The sequence below is a fragment of the Ictalurus punctatus genome, chromosome 1 (assembly GCF_001660625.3).
Source record: "Ictalurus punctatus breed USDA103 chromosome 1, Coco_2.0, whole genome shotgun sequence".
NCBI classification, from domain to species: Eukaryota; Metazoa; Chordata; class Actinopteri; order Siluriformes; family Ictaluridae; genus Ictalurus; species Ictalurus punctatus.
This window is the reverse complement of record NC_030416.2, coordinates 9,856,789-9,876,880: the sequence shown is the minus strand read 5'-3', so window position 1 is coordinate 9,876,880 and position 20,092 is coordinate 9,856,789. Positions and strand designations below refer to the sequence as shown.

The 20,092-nt window shown below is 37.3% G+C and overlaps 1 protein-coding gene across 4 annotated transcripts in view; it reads right to left on the bottom strand.

Annotated features, from left to right (window-relative positions):
- atp8b2 (ATPase phospholipid transporting 8B2) overlaps nucleotides 1-20,092 on the bottom strand; it is an 85,236-nt gene that overhangs the window by 50,899 nt on the left and 14,245 nt on the right. For all 4 annotated transcript variants that reach the window (XM_017468913.3, XM_053680397.1, XM_053680385.1 and 1 more), the window contains 16 exons: nucleotides 14,531-14,589; nucleotides 14,248-14,361; nucleotides 12,884-12,982; nucleotides 11,907-11,968; nucleotides 11,728-11,800; nucleotides 9,970-10,040; nucleotides 9,346-9,425; nucleotides 8,684-8,842; nucleotides 8,501-8,589; nucleotides 8,133-8,329; nucleotides 6,049-6,257; nucleotides 5,171-5,205; nucleotides 4,672-4,840; nucleotides 4,125-4,313; nucleotides 3,467-3,582; nucleotides 2,397-2,561 (listed from right to left, as the gene is read on the bottom strand). In XM_017468913.3, coding sequence (XP_017324402.1) covers nucleotides 2,397-2,561; nucleotides 3,467-3,582; nucleotides 4,125-4,313; nucleotides 4,672-4,840; nucleotides 5,171-5,205; nucleotides 6,049-6,257; nucleotides 8,133-8,329; nucleotides 8,501-8,589; nucleotides 8,684-8,842; nucleotides 9,346-9,425; nucleotides 9,970-10,040; nucleotides 11,728-11,800; nucleotides 11,907-11,968; nucleotides 12,884-12,982; nucleotides 14,248-14,361; nucleotides 14,531-14,589 — 1,886 coding nt within the window. The remainder of the gene's footprint in view (nucleotides 1-2,396; nucleotides 2,562-3,466; nucleotides 3,583-4,124; nucleotides 4,314-4,671; nucleotides 4,841-5,170; nucleotides 5,206-6,048; nucleotides 6,258-8,132; nucleotides 8,330-8,500; nucleotides 8,590-8,683; nucleotides 8,843-9,345; nucleotides 9,426-9,969; nucleotides 10,041-11,727; nucleotides 11,801-11,906; nucleotides 11,969-12,883; nucleotides 12,983-14,247; nucleotides 14,362-14,530; nucleotides 14,590-20,092) is intronic.

The window sequence follows — 20,092 nt, the reverse complement described above, 5'->3', positions numbered from 1 at the left end:
CTACGGGTTGAATCCAAAACCTCAATAACTCAAAAAAAAAAGTTAGCCTATAAATAATGTCAACATGGACCTAATGTCTTTCTGTCTGTGGCGTGTTCTGCCCTATGGATTGAATAAAGAAACAAAAATTATTGTACACGTTAAAACAATGTTCATGGAATAAATCTGTACTGAGGGGGAATTTATTTTATGGTTAAGGGTATTCCTGGCTGTGAAAATTTTTTTTAGAGAAACCCTGATTAAAGCAATGCTGCCGTAAATGTAAGAGCCACACTATTTCAAAATGAAAATGCGACATAACACTAAATGCAAGGAGCACGTTGAATTGAAGCTGAAATTTTGTAACCGTGTCTCTTTCCAAATAACCAATTTTAGGGCTTTACTGTAATGGGACGAATACTATGCAATCACAACTTTAATTTTTTTTACTCGTAAAAAATTTTGCAAACTCCATGTCAATGTTAAGGTATTCTTTAGGTTTAGGTGTACATACACTTCGGCCAAAGATTCATTGTCCTCCTGGAAGACCCAGTTGTAGACCAATATTTAACTTTCTGGCTGATGCCTTGAGTTATTGTGCATCAGTTCCTTTTCCCCTCACAACACGATGCTGCCACTCCCATGCTTCACTCTCATCTTTTTTTCCTCCATACATAGCGCTGATCATTATGGCTAAGCAGTTAAAAAAATATATCTGACCAAAGAACACTCCTCCAAAAGGCTGGTGATCACCTACAAACTTCAGTCAGGCTTTTTTTTTTTGGCTTTTTATGCTGGTCTTGAGTAGGGGCTTCTTTCTTGTGCGACAGCTTTTCAGGCCATGGTGATGTAGGACTGTCTTAATGGTGGATGTGTATTCTTTGGTACCTGATACCCCCCAACTCCTTCACCAGCTCCCTAGTTGTTGTCTTGGAGTGAACCAGTTGAACCTTTCAGACCAAAGGTCGTTCATCTAAAGGTAGGCCCTTAAATACAGCCAAAGACGCATTATTGATTAACTCCTAATTAGGACAACTGGCCAATCAGAAGCTTTCAAAAGTCATTACATCAATTTCTAGAATTTTCCAGACTGTTTAAAGAGACGGTCAACTTGGTGTATGTAAACATTTGACCAAATGAAATTCTTTGTATAGTGAATCAAAGCTGGAAGAAATTAGTCTCTAATGCAGAGGTTGGGAACCTTTTCAGCTGGCAGAGCTGTACAAGCCAAACAAAAGTTATGATTTTTTCTTTAAAGAGCCAGAGGAAAGTTAACATATTTTTGATGTTTTTATGCATGTCTTCTTCTTCTAGTTATTATCTTTACTATTATTGCATAATTATAAAAATGTAATAAAGGCCATTTCACATTTTGCGAGTTCTTGACCTAAGAGCCTGCACTTCACCTAATAGGCCTGTAGGTGGCACTTGGACTTCAATTAACCAACTATGATGGCATCATCAAATAGTAAATCAATACAAGATGCAGTACTTAAGCGTAAACTGAACACTACTTACCATTAATGCGACTTCCAAATATGCAAATTCATCCATCTGTTCGGACTGGAAAGAACAATACTTGTCTTTTTTTTTCCTTATGCTATTTCACCTTTGTTAAATAAACTGAAAACAGACTGGCTATGTAGTTTTCAACCAATTTATGAATCAGACCGGGAAATTACCGCTCTGCTCCACATTGTCCAATGAAATTTAAGCTTTACAAATGGGCATCGATTATGAATTATGTAATATTCTAAAATATGTAGAGTTTTAATTGAATTGACACACTAGCTTTCGTGATTGTAAATGTAATGTAAATGATTGCTTCTACTTTTTTTCGCCCTGCCGCTGAGCCATAGGCAATCACTGATAGCCATGTATGGCTCGTGAGCAATAGGTTCCCGACCCCTGATCTAATGAATTGAACAAAGTAGATGCCCTAATTGCCGAATCATAGCGGACCCTGCGCTCTGACCCCAACCTCCTAACATGCTGGGATATGCGAAGAAAAAAGAATTTCACTGTGCTGTAATGTATAAGTGACCAATAAAGACTCGTTCATTATCATTATTATAATTTGACTTGCCAAAAGACATTTAGGGTAACGTGAAGTGTGTGGAGTTTTCAAAGACTGAGATTAAATATCTATAGCCTAGATATATAAAAAATATTTGGCCTCAACTGAATAATCCCAATACAAGGGAGCGAATACTTATGCAAGCAGCTTTGTATACTGTATATGCAAAAACCATAATTTGGAGTTTTGGAGTTAAGTCTAATTAACATTAGACTTAGTGTAATTGGGCCTTTTACATAAAATAGGTTAGGTCACCCCTGCTCTAAACTCTCTCCCTAACACTTTGCTCAATAGAGTCAGCTGAGTTACTTCAGACAAACCATCCATAATGAAACAGTACCATCATGTCCTGTTCAATCTCCTCATAAGTGTCAGCCAGTCGATCTTCTCTGCAGTCTGTAGCTTTGTCTGCACCACGGTAACGCTCTTCCCAGTCCTCCCACTGCCTCTCAGACAGATCCTTATAGGCCAGCACCAGTGTCCGTAACCCATCACATGCATACTCCTATTAACAAACCCACAAACATCTGCACAGTTGATGTCAAGTCCTAATACTTTAGTCACTGCTGTAGACATTGCTTTACCATAAATTCATTTTATTCAGAGCACTTCTTCCATTCTGATCTACAGTGCTGTGAAAAAGCATTTGCCCGATTTCTTCTGTTTTTGTGTATATCTCATATTAAATTGCTTTAGAAATTAAAAACAAAATCGAATATAAAACAAAGGCAATCTGAGCAAACACAAGATATAGTTTTTAAATGATAATGTTAGTTATTGAAGGAAAAATGCTATCCAATACCAGCTGGGCCTGTATGTATTTGGGCCAAAATGTATTTAGGTGAGGTGAAAACCACTGATAGCCCAGAAGAACATTAAGGCTTGTCTGAATTTTGCCCAAGAACACATTGCTATAATTAGTTACAATTAGTTTTTCACATTAGTGATAGGTGTTGGATAACTTTTTTTTTTTTTGCCGTAATAAAAGTAAATAAATAAATAAAAACTGTATTCTGTGTTTACTCAGGTTGCCTTTGTTTTATGATGTATTTTTGTAGATCTAAAACTATTTAGTATGAGATACATCAAAAAAAAAAAAAAAAAAAAAAAAAAAAAAAAAAATTATATATATATATATATATATATATATATATATATATATATATATATATATATATATATATATATCAGTACAGGGTCAAATACTTTTTCACAACACTCTATAAACTTACAGTAGACAGATGCAACTGTGGGATTAACAGACACTAGAAACAGTCCACTAGATGGTAACGTTTAACTGCTAACTATAGTAAATTCTTGTAAATTAGAATAAGGTAGAGGAAATGAAAATCATTTCCCCGTGCTGTTTTCTGTACAAGCAAACAAACAGACAAACATGAGCATGTTTACATTGAGGTGGTCCGAGGTTATGTTCATCAGCTCATGGTTGGAAGGGTGAAGTCTCTCAAACAACACTGTATCTGCCCCCTTACAGTACAGACGAATATGGCCCTCAGGAGTCCTTACTAAAACACGAACACACACGACACAAACCACAAGAAGGCACAAATGACAAAAATTCTCTTTTGAAATAATATATGAATAAATGTGTCAAAGTGTCATTATCTGAGAATGAGAGAATAATAAAATTATTAGTTTATATTTCAGTGCCTTTACAAGATTCAGTGACACTTAGCAGCAGAATTAATGATAGCAATATTTCTGCAGCATGGCAAGCAAATCTTTATGCAGACTTCAGCATCACTCCAAACCTTACTGAGGTCTCTCACTTCCTTGTAATAGAAAATGAGCTCAAATTGGTCATAGCCACACATCAAACCTACCTTAGTCCCTTACTATATCAACATCTCTTTCTCTACAAGTCTACTCTCCATATCATCACTTATGGATTTGCATCCTCTAGTTGGTATTTCACAACAATATATTGCATATATTGTGATCTAGCCAAAACTTTCTGGGGTACACGGGTTAAAATACATGAAAAGTTTGTCTTGGATTACATTTCATTTGAATGATCGGCCTGTGTGTATGTTTGTGAATGAAATACCTATGACTGACATCCTCTTGCGGATGTTGTTGAAGTCCAGGATGGCAAGGAGTGTGTATGTGACGGCTTTGCCCAGTTCCTGCGTAGTGATTGTACCAGGAGTACGAGAACGGAACACAAAGCCAAAATTACGTGCTGCTGTCACCAACGCGCCCTCGTCAGGGGACTGAGCCTTATACACCAGCTCTCCTACAGACAACGGGAAGGAGGGGCAAAGAAAATTGAGGAAACAAAGCAAATGAATGAGTTAGAGATAACTACATTACTGTCCAGAATCTCCTGGCCCATTTCCCTCTAATTGTATTATGAAAAAAAAAAATTATTGGGTTTTCTTATTTAAACCTTTTTTCCCCAATTCAGGCTGCATGGTCTAGGAGTACAGAATTGTTTCATATGAATTGTCAAATGTAATAGCTAGAACCTGTCTTACACAAAGATTCTGGCTTTCTATTCATTAGAACAATAGAAATGAGAGGAAGGTAGCCAAATGCTAGTCATGCTCTAAACCTTATTAACAAGAGCCAGGCTTGGGTTTGTGAGGAATTACCTTCACTTTTCTCCTCACTCATGACCGTGTGACAGAGAGACAGCAGGCGGAAGAACTCGTGCACTGTTGGCTCACCAACCTTCACAGCTTCCAGCAGAGATGAGTCATAGAACCGAAAGTCCTGGTCAGCCAGCGAGTTCCACGTGCTGAAATCCAGAGGCTGAGCCCTCTGACAAAGAACCATTACTCATCTTTACACATACTGATGTCATGGTCATTGCTGAAGACAATAAACCACATGTTGTATTAACAGATTTAAGTGTTTCTCACTTGTAGCTCATCGAAACAAGTGCATATTTAAAACTGTCTAAAGGTTGTCTGCAGACCAAGAGTATAGATGGCATCATTTGAGTGTGTGACTAGTGTCTGAAGGTGGCCTTACATCATTTAGGCATTTCTGTGCTTTCACCCAGTAATGTAAAATGTCCTCCCTTTTGGAATACTTTTGTAATCACATCACCTTAATTTGCAGTTTGTAAGGTTGTAAGGCAGCACTCACTTTACGCTGAGCTCCTGGAATGTCTACTACCTCACCTATGAGTAAGAAGAGAGATATGGTATTCACAGACATGTAGAAATTTGCAACATACAAAGCATTTTCATTCATTTGCACATCGCGTTCCTCAGAGTTAACTTCTGTGACACTGGGAGATTCATGCATAACACGCTGCTAATCAGGGGTCATGTGTTTTCCGTTGTGTGGTTTGCGTGTATATTATTGGAAATGGGGAATAATTAAATGAGCAGATAAATAAGTTGCTGGGGAAAAAAATTTTTTTTAATTATTTATTAAATGCTTGATTTAGATAAAGAGATAAATTCCATGTGAATAGTTATGCGTACATATTAATTTATTTCTTATTTATTTAATGAATTTGTTTACTTATAAGGTACTATATACATTTTATAATTGTGTGTGTGGTGTGTTTTGACTGAATGTATAAGGAGACGTTAATTGATGTGTTAATGTGAGATATTAATACTTTAATTGGGAAGGGATCACTATTCACTACATTAAAATGTAATGATTTCTTCCCTAGCGAAAAATGGTTCATGAGCATTCGTGCAAACTCAAAAAAGGTGAATCGTTATCCGAGTTAAGATTTAATACATTTAAAGCTATTAGGTTCTGCATTCTGCCTGTGTATATTCTCAGTGAGTATCACTATCGGTTGTTGTGTTATAACTGTAATCATTCGGCTAAGTGTTGTAAAAGGAAATCAAATTTAGGTATAAATAAAAATAATAAGTTCGTTGTTTTTTTATGGCTATTTGCATTTTTGTAAGTACATTTAGGCAAGATTTTACCTCATTTTTGACACTACACTAGTATCTGCTGCTACAGGAAACATTAACAGTGCTTTGTGTGCGTCTTACCATAAGTATTTCCGTTGATGGAGCACTTGTTGAAGGTCATGATGTTCTGAGTGAGGGTTCCAGTCTTGTCGCTGAAAACATACTCCACCTGACCCAGCTCCTCATTCAGCGTCGTACTCCGAGCCTCAGCTGCTGTGTTACTACGACTGCAGAACATCCGCCGGTCCCAGTTAATGAAGTAACTGTGACCCAACCGAATCACTTCAACACTGACAGAGAGGGAGGGAAAAATTTTTTTTTTCACAAAATGTACAGTGCCAAACTATGAAACAAAAAAGCTGTGGATCAAATGTTTAACAAGCCCTTTGAACTAACAGGAAATCTGAGCATGGTTTCTCTTCTTGGTGGGACTTAGACGCTAAGAGAGCCGTCGTACTTCGTACACAAAACACATCGAGGCCCTCCGACTGTTTTACATGTACGACAAAACATATTTACTATTGTCCGTGTCATAATTTCTCAGCAAGCCCATGATGAGAAAAGCACCAAAACTGCTCTCATACACTGCTGTGTTTTTTTCCTGCTGGTTGTATTTTGACTGTAGGCCTATATGTCCAAGTTTAATGTTAGATTACCAGTAACACATCTTACATATAATGTCTAAGCCTTTCAAAGTACGTATTGTTCAGAAAAAAAAATTATACAGATAAAAATACTGTAATTGTTTTGATGGGAGGGGGGGGCATAGACAATCTGTGAGAATGACTGCATTATACGATGCATGGAACACTGGTGTTTCAGAGAGGTATGACAGAGCAGGGAGATTTACCCATCAAAGAAGCTCAAGGGAAATCAAATAAAAGGAATGCCTGAAGCGCTGTTTGGAAAGGATTTGTTTTTAAGGTTGAAATCTGTAAAAAAAAAATAAAAAAAAAAAGTGTTGTTGTTTTTTTTGTATGTATGATTGTGTGTGTGTGTGTGTGTGTGTGTGTGTGTGTGTGTATACATACACACTACCAGTCAAAAGTTTGGAGACACTTGACTGAAATGTTTCTCATGATCTTAAAAACCTTTTGATCTGAAGGTGTTATGATTTTAAATGTTTGTATTAAACGTATTCATTTCTTTCATTTGAAAATATTTTATTTACAAAAAAAGTGTTTTTTTTTTTTTTTTTTTTTTTTATAAACGGATGACTCGGAGAGAAATATTCCAAAAAGCAGCCGATAAGTGTCCAGCGTACAGTAGGTGGGAACTCCTTTAATACTGTTTAAAAAACATCTCAGGGAGATTCCTCAAGAAATCAATTGAGAAAATGCCAAGAACACATTTAGAGAAATTCTAGGCAAAAAGGAGGTCTACTCTGAAGATGCTCAAATATTACATTATTTTAAATTATTTATCACAACATAATTCCCATAGTTCCACTTGTGTTACTCCACAGTTTTGATGACTTTATTATTATTCAAAAATGTGGAAAGATAAAAAATAAAGAATGAGTGTGTCTAAACTACTTACTGGTATTGTATATTCACTGTTATGTCTGGATGCATTACACATTACATCATAACCTGGATGTAATGCATTCCAGACAAGACAATATTAAATTACAATTCCTTACAACGGCAATATAAATTGTCAATATAGCTGACAATATAACAGAAAACATAATCCACCAGGAGGATCGCTCTTTTTTTTATTTTTATTTGATTGTTCTATTTTTTTCTTTTATTAAGGAAAAATATTTAGACTACTATCCATATAAGCATTTTTTTTTTTTCAAAAATATATTTTCCCCAAAATTTTCCTTTCAAAACACCCATCATTTTGCTATTACTAGAAACAATCTCTCTTCGGCAAGCAAATTACTAAATACACCAACTAGTGGAGATCTTGAGATCTGCCTACCAGAGAAGTCTATCTGGATGCTGAGTTTATGAGAAGCTGAGTTTAATGTAATCTGGAATTTTTTCCATGAGAGAAAGGAGACGGACACTGCCAACGACAGTGTGATCATAGATTATCACCTGTAAAAGAGGGAATTTCTGCCAATGTAAAACAAATCCTGGCCAAATAGGGCTTACGAAAATCCAAATGAAATGTTTCTCTATATCTCCCTGCCTTGTTTTATCAACTTTGTTTACCTTACATACAGGGAGATTGGTACCACAGTGTTGAGAATGATGACATAGGACCAGAAGGAGAGGAAGGCAGAGAAGAGGAAGTTGTCAACAGGAGGGTCCCATGGGAGATAGCTCTGAAAGAGTGACCCCACCTCTCTCTCCCACACAGCATTTCCAATGGCCAATATTACCCCCATACACACCAGGAAACCAAAAATCTGATGGGGAGAGAGAGAGAGAGAGAGAGAGAGAGAGAGAGAGAGAGAGAGAGAGAGAGAGAGAGAGAGAGAAAGAGAGAGAGAGCAGCTGAAGATAGAGTATAGCAGATGCTGCATAATCAAGACCTGTATATGATATGTGCACAGGTTGATGGGTTAAGACTCTCGTACCCACAGAACCAGTGTGTTCATCAGCCGGTCTATACTCGTCCTTTTGAACTTTGTGCTTCCGCTGTTCTGCATCAGCTTGGTGTCTGGACCTATGGCAATGGACCCATTGAGAAATTGCCAGGATCAAATGTTACAGCATCATTTTTTTTTAAAAATGAGGGTCAATCACAAACATACACATACCTGCGAATATGACAAGACCGTAGCAGCTCTCCGTGTTGCGTAGTACACAGCCTCTCAGCAGCATGTTCTGATTGGTCAGAGCGTACTTACACTCTTTCCAGTGCAGAGTCCCACAGAACCGATCCAGCTTATTATTAGGAGGCTCACACACCACCTCTCCTGCAAAGAGAAAGGATGGCATGATGTTAGGAATACGGATCAACAACAACCATCACCGATACAATAATACTATCATGTATCATCCATACAGTATAACATCTTTATACACCTTTAAATTAAAGAACGACAAAAAAAAGCTTGCGCTGAAATCAAACCACAGAAGTGTAGCTGGTCACAGTCCTACGAATAGAGACACTACTACAGGATACACAGTCCACATGGCCACAGTTGCACCAGGTACTACTGCCCTGAAAACTATGCCATAGAGCCGCAGAGCTGTATAAGCACAGCACAAAATGGGAACAAGCACCTCATGGCCCCTGGCTTTGCACAGACTGTAGGCCAAGAACGTTGCTGGTTTTGTGGCCTTGTACACTAATGACACCTGCAAATATCCATATTTCCACAAACATGGAGATCATTACAAACCTATGGACGCACACACGCACATATACACACACACATATACACATGCACACACGCATACTTCAAAACTCTCATACCATCAAATCGTGCAAGTTTGGTAGGATCTCCTAGCTCTGAGGTAACAGACAGAGACTGCCGCACTTTCATGTTCGTCTCACTGTAACACACACACAAAGCATTATGATCAAGGCTGCTTCATAAACTAATAAACACTCAGCAGTCCAACCAAATAATATATATCATCTATTATAGATAATCTATTAAACACTTGTCTTGTGTGTTTTCTTTTCATGCTGTACCCAATATGAGTTTAGCAGTTTTCCAAACCAAATTAGCACTCACTCGATTAATCTATTAAAGACCAAAAAAAAAAAAAAAAAATCAGTTATGATGTTATATTATTTTACCCTTCTGTTCATGTGGTACTAACCCCCACTAGGGTTTTAGCTTGTTGGTACTCTTAGACCCAGACCTAGTGAACTAGCATGAGGATACGTTTTTGATGGTGACTACAATGCATTTCTGCAAGTCGCTCTGGAAAACGTCATCTGCTAAATACTGTAGAGTTAATTAATTTAAGACCTTCACTGCTGCTGTGGTTTTCTTTGAAAATGTGATATGATGTTCCAAAACCTGTCACATGTAAACAGGTTTATCTTCAGTAGTGGTTTCATGAGACAGCTCAAGTTACAAAGTCTTACCCATCTAGTTCTGCAGTCTCAATGTAACACAAACCATGCGGTTCACTGCTAGACAACAGGAGCAGGTCAGCCTGTAACACACACACACACACACACACACACACACAAACACACACCATCATCACTATTCCGATATACAAAACAGTCACACAATTAAAATATACTAAAACGGTAGCAAGCTACAACATAGGAAGTGAACTAGTGTGTGAAGAGTTACTACAAATCTTCACAATCATGACTGTACCTCTACATATACAGTGCTGATTTCTTCTCTTTTTGTTTATCTCATACTAAGTAGTTATAGAAATTAAAACAGAATCTAAGATAAAACAAAGACAACCTGAATAAATACAAAACATAGTTTTTAAATGATAATGATATTTATTGAAGGAAAAAAAGTTATCCAATATCAACTGGGCCTGTGTGAAAATTTATTTGCCCTATAGTTACTAATTCCTCAAATAACCGAAACAGCATTCATAATGGGGTTCAGCTGGACTAGACACAACCAGGCCTGATTACTGCAAACCCTGTTCAATCAAATCTATAGTTAAATAGAACTTTTTAACAGCATGAAGTTGGTTAAAAGCTCTTACCCAGTAACACACTATGCCAAGGTTGAAAGGAATTCCATAAATGACGAGGAAGAAGGTGATTGAAATATATCAGTCTGGGAAGGGTTACAAAGCTATTTCTAAGACTCTAGGACTCCAAAGGCCCACAGTGAGAGCCGTTATCTCCAAATGGAAAAAACTCAGTAGTGAACCTTCCCAGAAGTGACCGACCTTCCAAAATTCCTCCAAGAGCACAGCAACGACTCATCCAGGAAGTCACAAAAGAGCCAAGGACAATATCATAGACACTACAGGCCTCTCTTGCATCAATAAAGGTCACTGTTCATGACTCCACTATCAGAAAGACACTGGGCAAAAATGTCATCCATAGAAGAGTGGTGAGGGGAAAACCACTGCTAACCCAGAAGAACATTAAGGCTCGTCTGAATTTTGCCAAAACACACCTTGATAATCCTTAAAACATTTGGGAGAATGTTCTGTGGACTGATGAGTCGAAAGTGGAACTGTTTGGAAGACGGGGTCCCGTTACATGATGGTGTGGGGATGCTTTGTTGCTTCAGGGCCTGGGTAACTTTAAATAACTGAGGGAAACATGAATTCTGCTCTCTACCAGAAAATCCTAAAGGAGAATGTCCGGTCTTCAGTCCGTAAGTTGAAACTCAGGCGCAAATGGATTATGCAGCAAGACAATGATCCAAAGCATAGGAGTAAGTCCTAGAAGTAAGTGAACGACTGATCTCCAGTTATCGGAAGTGTTTGGTTGCAGTTATTGCTGCTAAAAGGTGGCACAGCCAGATTTTAAGTTTAAGGGGGCAATTACTTTTCCACATTGGTGATAGTTGTTGGACAACATTTTTTGATTCAATAAATTGTTGTTTTTTTTAAAATAACGGTATTGTGTGTTTACTCAGGTTGCCTTTGTTTTAGATTGTATTTTGTTTAAAGATCTAAAACTATTATACTATATTTAGTATGAGATGTACACAAAAACAGAAGAAACTTTTCACAGCACTGTATCACATCTGTTCTTTCTCAAGACCTATCCAGTATTCCACTCTATCAAATGTCAATTGCTGATACTACCCATTACTGTGTGCACATTACCGTATAAATAAAGGTTATGGTTTAAATCAAATTGAGAACAAGGTCATAGCATTAGACAGAGGCATGGAGGATGTCTTACTGCAACAAACTGGTTGTTCTCTAGTTTGATGATGTCCCCCACTGTCACATTCATCCACTTCTCCTTCTGAAGACTACAACATGAAACCATACGACATGTTACCATCTAATAATACATATTTACATGAAAATATGAATATGTTATTAAATGCTCATTTATCTCAGGGAGTTCAGACTCACATGCCATTGATGAGCACCTGAGACTGGCGGTTATTCACCTGGTTATCGCTCTTGTGACGAAACTACAGTAGAGGAGAAGCAGGTCTAAGTGTTTCATCTTGGTCAGTGTTACAGGATTTTTATGGGACTTACACAAATTGTCATTGTGCATTATTTCATATGTAGTGCAAGAGTGCAGGAGGCTGCCAGAGGATCCAAAATAACACACTTATAAAAGGGAGAAAAGGGACTGAAGGCTGATTCATAATTCTGTGAAGAGGTACGTTAATATACTCTTGCTATGATACACAGAGAAGGTCACTTTCAGTGCTGTACAAAGTGAAAGCACAAATATTTGAAGCAGCTTAAGAAGTATATTCAGTATCACTCGAGTTGGGATTAGACCCATAGTGTAACTAGCAAAATAGAGCAGGTCGACGACCAGCAGGAAGAAAAAACTTGTGACATTATCATCAAGTCATCTTCAAAACAATGGTGTGTGTATATATATATATATATATATATATATATATATATATATATATATATAGTAGAATATAATATATACAGGTGCAAAATTTTAATATCGTGGAAAAGATCATTGTTTCCGTAATTGAATTCAAAAAGTGGAACTTTCATATATTCTAGATTCATTACACATATTTCTGTCGACATTTCTGTATTATAAATTCTTTATCCTAATATTTTAAGATACTGGATTTTTGATTTCCATGAGCTGTAAGCCGTAATCATCAAGATTAAAACAAACAAAAAAAAGGCTGGTAATATTTCACTTTATGTGTAATGAATCGAGAATATATGAAAGTTCCACTTCTTAAATTAAATTACCAAAAAAAAAAATTATTTTCCACGATACTGTAATTTTTTTTTTTAGATGCACCTGTATATGGTGCATATATATACACACAGTATATATAGTATAGTGTCTGTCAGAGAGAGAGAGAGAGAGAGAGAGAGAGAGAGAGAGAGAGACTCACATAATCATCGGTGGCATCTTTAACTGCAGTGATGCTCAGCACCAGTACTAAAGGCACTATTGTGGTGAACCAGGACAAAGAGGAGATCTGAGGAATCAACTGAAAGAGAAAGAGAGAGAAAGAGAGCAAGAGAGTGAGAGAGAGGGCCTTCTCTTTCATTATGGACATGAAATGACACAGTGTCTTTTTCTGTGTAAGATGACACCATCATTAACACTGACTATGTTTACATCAATATTCCGTTTAAGGCCTATATACGGGTTGCAACTATATTCCAAACACAATGTTTATCCGCATACAGGCATCAGAATATTCCTGTATACATGGTTGTTGTAAGTATGCCCGAGTTGTCTACAGCTAAGCACCTGTTAGCACCCACAATTCCTTGCAGACTGAGCATTCGCATATACATCTCCTTTCAGTGGATTTTCTGAATAAGGTGTATACATGCAACAAAATTCAAACCAGGGGTGGGAATCAGATTTTGGGGAATCAGAATATTGCCTTAATCTAAATCAGGCAATCGGATTGTGGTGTTTACATGACTCGATACTAATTAAAATATTGCCAAATTTTGATTCATATCAGAATATCGATGTGCATGTAAACGTAGGTTTTACTCACATACCTAACCCCATATGTTGAGTAATGTCTATCTCTAGGCATAAAGTCTGAGCCCAACCCATCCAGTTCAATTCAATAACATTGACCTTGTGCAGATGATAAACTTAATCTTAGAAAATATTGCGTCAAATATGTTATACCACAGAGCAGTTGAATTCTCAAATCTTGGTCAGAAGATGTGGATTATTTGTATATACAAATAATGGTATTGGTGTGGTGAAGTTTTTTGTTAGAAGACATTTATGCAATATTTGTGAAAGGAGTCTTGAGTGTCTGTGCTTTGAAATAGTCATAGTGCCTTGCAAAGTTTCCCAGCATGGAAGAGACGCTTTGCTTACGCTTTGCAGTTTCTCGGTAAAAAAAAAAATCACAAGCTGCGTTCATTTGTCTCATCGACTACAAGAGACAGAACAGGACCAAAGGCAAGAGAGGGAACGACTGATTATCACTATTTTAATGAAACAAAACCAGGAACTAACTTGTCTCATGGATGTTCTACAAATTCAAAATATAACCATTAAAAAGGGTGACAGGTTTTCGTATTGTATATTTACAAGGTTTAAATATTGTAATCGTCTACAAATTGTTGTGGAATAAGCAGAATAACAACCTGTTCATGCTGTTGTATGAAAATAATACACTTCTGGGTGGAAATACTTCCTGACGGACCATATCGCATCTTACTTAATAATAATAATAATAATAATAATAATAATAATAATAAATCATCCTTATGGTACCTGGAGAATGAGAAGAAACAGGAAGTAGGTGTTGGCAACTTCCTGGAACTGCTCAAAGAGGTTGACTGCCAGGAAGGTAATGATGTTGTATTTTGAGGTCATGATGCAGTTTTTCTGGGCAGACCATGAGGGGGGGGGAAGACATAATGGGTGGCATTATCAAATGAACCATTATTAAATACTGTGGCAGAGTACACAGACAGAACGTTATAATTAGAAAATTTGATGATGAAGCTGATAAATGTCGGTGCAAAGCTTGTGTATATGGTGTGGTCTTTCTTACTGCGTACTGAAACTTCTCGTTGTACTCCCTGTCGTTGGCTCGGACCCTCCTTTCCTCTTCTACAAGAGAAAGCATATGTACTTGAAAATAAGAACAGAAAAGAAGTAGTTTTTTAATTATTATTTATTTTAAAAGCAATGAAAACATTGACCATGAAATGGAGAACAAAAGATTTCTTTCTATATTGACTGAATGATTAAATATTGCATGTTCTAGTTTTAATAAGTGATCTTTGAAATATGATGATTATAGGTCTAGAAGCACTTAAAGTGCACAACCTGCACCTTTAAAGCCCCTGCAACCGCAGTTGAATTATAATTAGCTTCTTACTTTTATCTATAGTTTCTGTGGTAAACGTTGTTGTTTGTTCCAGTTAAGAGTACTTTATTATTTTTTGATTGCTGTTTTTGATGAGTAGTAAATGCAGATAATCCTGATCAACACTTAGTACTATAAAAAGCTAGACAAGCTGTATTTTTATCTCCTTAATACATTTTACAAGTGTCATTACTTACACATGTGCACACTGCATAGCCAATGTTACAGTTTCTGACAATGTTTTTGGTTTGTGGTTGTATAATAAAATCTAATGAACGAACAATGAAAACGACTAATCTGATCTTGCCAAGCTTCGCCAGCAAAACTTACGACCCCAAAGTGTTAATGTTAAGCCACCTACCATGCAATGATAGTAATCAGGTAGATGAAAGAACAGTAACGTTCATTTTAATCTGTAAATCAGATGCAATATGTACACTGCATTTGCACATTGCAGTACAATGCTGTGCCAGTCGCTTTAGCTTTTTTAACTAAGCAGCAATGAATTGCATACGCATAAACCACAGTATTACCTCAGGTTTAGCCACTATGTGTGAGTGCGAGAAGTATGTCCGTGATTTGAATATTTCTCGCAAGTACTGTGGAAACTCCACTCGAACTTCGATGCAGTTTCTAGCTCTAGCGCAACACGAGTTGTTTACGTTGCGTTACGGGGTATCGTCATGCCGTTGTCGATCACTTGTGATCTAACGCACCCACACAGTTCTGATTAGGCAGAAGGAGGTGCTTTTTGTAGCTTTTAATTATACTTAAACTGTATTTAGTGATGTACATGTCTTGAATCTCACACTGGCAAATGCTTATTTAATGACAAATCATTTGAAATCCGGTTGCCAGGGAATTTAAATGATTTCAAGACAATAAAACATTAAACATCAATGGACTGTCTTATTTCACCAATAACGCTGTCTGGCAGTGCCATAATCAATGGGCTGGTTTGGAATTAGTCGGTCACATTAGTTTTCCAGCAAGCCCAACACGGGCGACTGTATGAATCTGTGGCTGTTCGTCTCTGGGCCTGAATCACTGATACACACTGGCACACAGTCCAGTGCCCAGTTAATTCACTTTGATATGAAGAATATACCCATGTAAGAAACTGTTATAAATTATGTGCAGTGGGGGATAGTGTAATGTGTCAGCCAGAACATATGACTCATGGCTGTACAGATGTAGGACACATTTACAGTTACAAGTACAGATTCTGCTGAAATAGAAACTCAAAACTTTCCTCAATGAACCAGCTGCATCGTGTGGTCAGTTTTACATGTGGACGGTTATAACTGCTACACGCACCTGTGAATGGGAAATAGCTCAGTGTGGTTGGTAAAGGATGATATTACTTAATACTAGCGTGTTGAAGTGACTGCTATTTGGAGAACAGAACACGACACCTGTGAATTTCACTTCTGTTACTGTGAGAACTTTTAGATTCCCTTTTCCTGTTTTTTTTTTTCTATCGTTTTCACTGCTTCAAACAAACTCACCACACTCATACAAACTGACTCATATCTACTCTAGTACACATCTATTTTAGGTTTTAGAGTTAACGCTTCAGTATACCAGTATCAAAAGTTAGGAACATTTTAGTACTGAATATCAATTTAAACATAAAAGCTCCGAATGGATAAGAAAGAAAAGAAAAAAAAAAAAAAAGAGCAAACAGATCAGACTGGTCTTAAACTTCAGCTTAAAGCCAACAAGTTCACCTGCACAAGTAAACATCTTACTGTGCAGAAGTGAAGTCAAACAACTGACCAAAGGCAAAACGTGCACCAAATGAGTGCATCTAAAAAAAAAAGGCCAAACACATGCATGCACGACCTTTAGCTACCTCCGCTTTCCTCACACCTCGTCTGGTCCCTCTCTCTCTAAATTACTCACACCCTCTGTGGTTTCCTGTTAAAAGGCCACTCTGATCTCCTTTACACTGACAAAACACTCACGCAGATTACAGTGCTTATTTGTCTTGCACTAAATGCTACAGTACTAAGTAATTCCAGTACAAATCTTCTGCACCTTTCTCCGTGGCCACAAAACAGAAACACAACAGAAGAATGTGGTGCCTATTGGCTGGAGATGACACAGGGCCACGTTCCAAGTGAAGCACACTCAGTGAGGATTTAATACCCAAAATTACATTTGCACATCAGTATTCAGACTTGAGATGCAACTATGGATTTAACACCCTGCTTGGATATTGCGTGGAGGTTGCTGAAAACCTCGACCTTGAACTCGGTGAAAAGCAGCATCAGATCCGGTGCCACTGTCGAACAGCTTGATCTAATCACAATATGGCAGGCTGAAGTGTATGTTTCGGGTTGTACATACACTCGTAAAACCTATGCCATTCAAGACTAATATTGAATGCACAAATGCGACACTATTAATTAATGAACTGAAATTCATTAAAAAACAAACAAACAAACAAACAAAAAACTTTTTTCCCCCCATACAATAGACATCTGAGGACCAAATGTGTTATGGATAAAATTATTACCTACAACAATCAGCTGATGAGTGCTTGGATAGCTTATTAAAATAACCAAAACATTGATTTTAATAAACAGCCAATTAAATTAGGTTACGATAAGAGTTGTCGGAATTTAGACCGACACAGCGCTGCTGTAAGCGCTCGTCATACGGTCCATCTCGCTCTTCTGATTATCAGTACGTTTACATGGACAACAATAATCCGATATTAATCCGATTAAGACGATACTCTGATTAAGAAACTAGCATGTAAACAGCGATTATTGATGACCTTAATCCGACTAAACTCATACTCTGAGTAAACACAAATCGAATTAAGACATGTGGAGTTTTCCTGTTTTAGTCGCATTACATACATGTACACATCTTAATCGCATTATTAACATCGTGTGGGAGTTTTCACCGCATTTTGCGACAGGACACATATACACACACGGCAGTGCTCAAGAGAGCACGGCTGCGTCCCAAACCGCGTACTTACCTACTATATAGTAGGCGAAATACATGTGTTTCGGCTACTATATAGTAGGCGAGTACGCGGTTTCAAGCAGTCGTCTATTAGCATGTATAGCACGACAAATAATTAACTGCATTTGAAGCTTTTGTAAAATTAAAAATAAAAGCATCCAAAACTGTATACGGTTCCATAACAAAGACTAACTGTATGTCGATACGTGAAATCCTGGAGGGAACGTCGGACGGCGTGGCGCGGTGACGTAATGACGTGTGCCGTTAATCAACCTATGTTCTATAACATGTAAAACAGGATTTCTAAAAGCAACTCATGTAAACACCTTAATCACAATATTATCTTATTCGGTTAAGGTTTAGGTCAATAATTAGATTATTGCTGTCCATGTAAATGTAGTCTGTGTGTCTATGTGTCACTGCCCTGACTCATCCACTTCCAGACGATCCTCTCCTCTCTGCATCCTTCTCTCCACAGTCACTGTGTCTCATCTCAGCTGGAATGACTTGTACAAATCATAAAAGCTGACTTAGCTCAGAACTGCATCGCTGGAGTTACTCAATACAGTCTTGTAATGACAGAAACAGATAAGAGAAGCAACGATGCCATTCATTGTGAAAGTAACGGCATTAGTAAGCTCACTCTGGGGGTTTTTTTTTTTCTACGTTACTGTTGTACTGTAAAGAGACAAACTTGAGAAGAGCAGTGGATTTGACATGTATGTATGTATGTATGTATGTATGTATGTATGTATGTATGTATACTAAGAAAGAAAGTAATGCTTAAGCCACAAAAAAAGGCAACTGATTATAAGAGAAGGACCAAGAACTACCCTGCCTTACTCTGTAAACGAAACAAAAAGGTATGTACTGGTAAAAAAAAGAATAAAACCATCAGATGTCACAACTGCAGTATGTTGAACACGTAGTGGTGTAGTAGATTTATAAATTGTGGCAGCAACTTGATTAAGGATTAAAATGGTCAGGAATGTGTTTCACGGATACCATGTGATAATCTAAACTGTGTGTAATTACAATATTACTCAGGGCGTGTTTGGTATCATTTTTATCCATATTTCATGGTGACCGATGTGGTGATGTAAATATCATACAGATTTAAGAAACAACATTTACAATACATACATAAACACACACACACACACGCTGGCACCCCCTGGTTTGCATGGGAGACATTTTGCCTTTTCTTCCCACCGACTCATTCCCAGTAATTTAATTAGCATACAGTTCCTTAGGGTGAGCTAATTAGCTGGGGGTCCACCATGCCATAATACACATTGTTTCATTCTCATTTGGTATCCTGGCCACTATAATAATATTTCAAAGAGGCTCAAGGGTATAAGAGTGTATGCTTGGTAGAACTCATGGATGGCTGCCAACATTAATGGCTGCCTTTTGGCCATCAATCCTTTTTCCATCACGCACATGTACGTGATCGACATTTTCGAAGATACATTTGTTTCTATTTCAAGTAAAACTTCATTTGTGATTCTGTGTAATAAATTCAGTTGTTATTCCTATCGCTAAATACTCAGTGGCTCTTCGGAAAATGTATGACGCACTAAGCGTGCGTGATCTACAGTATATGTTTTGTACACTTACTAGAAATAGTTTCTTAAGCTAAAATTGTAGTACGTTAGACATGTTTAAAGTCAACCTGTGACAAGCTAAAAGAAAAGGCTAATACGTGCAAGTTTAAACAGAACCTCTGACAAGTAAAATAGTTAAGGCCTTGCTTTGCACGTTGATAGAAACCTCGGAGCTAACAACATGAGGGTTTAATAAAGAGGCTATATAAAAGTCTCTGACGTAGAAACGTCGTTTTAATGAAAGCTTTGCTTGAAGCTGCTTTAGAGTAAATTATTTTAGAACATTCAGATTTTACAGCTACTTCAAGCATTAATGGGTTCAGATAAATAAGTTAACAGATCATTAATTAAATGGAGTCAGATATTTAAAGAGTTAACTAAAACATGCATTTAACCTTTATGTTTTTGTTAACAGGAGAGCAGTGGGCTAAGTAATAAACCCTTTATATTTAAGCCCTACAGTGGACAATCTATTATAATACATCTGGAAATTTAAACCTCCTTTATATTAATATTACAATTAGACTAATGCTGAAACTATAACATACAGTATGCGTAGCCCTGCTGTCCAAGCTGCATCACCTGCTAGAAGCCAAAGGAATATGTGCCTTTGACAATTCGCTCATCTTGAACGGTCACGCAATGACGTGATCAC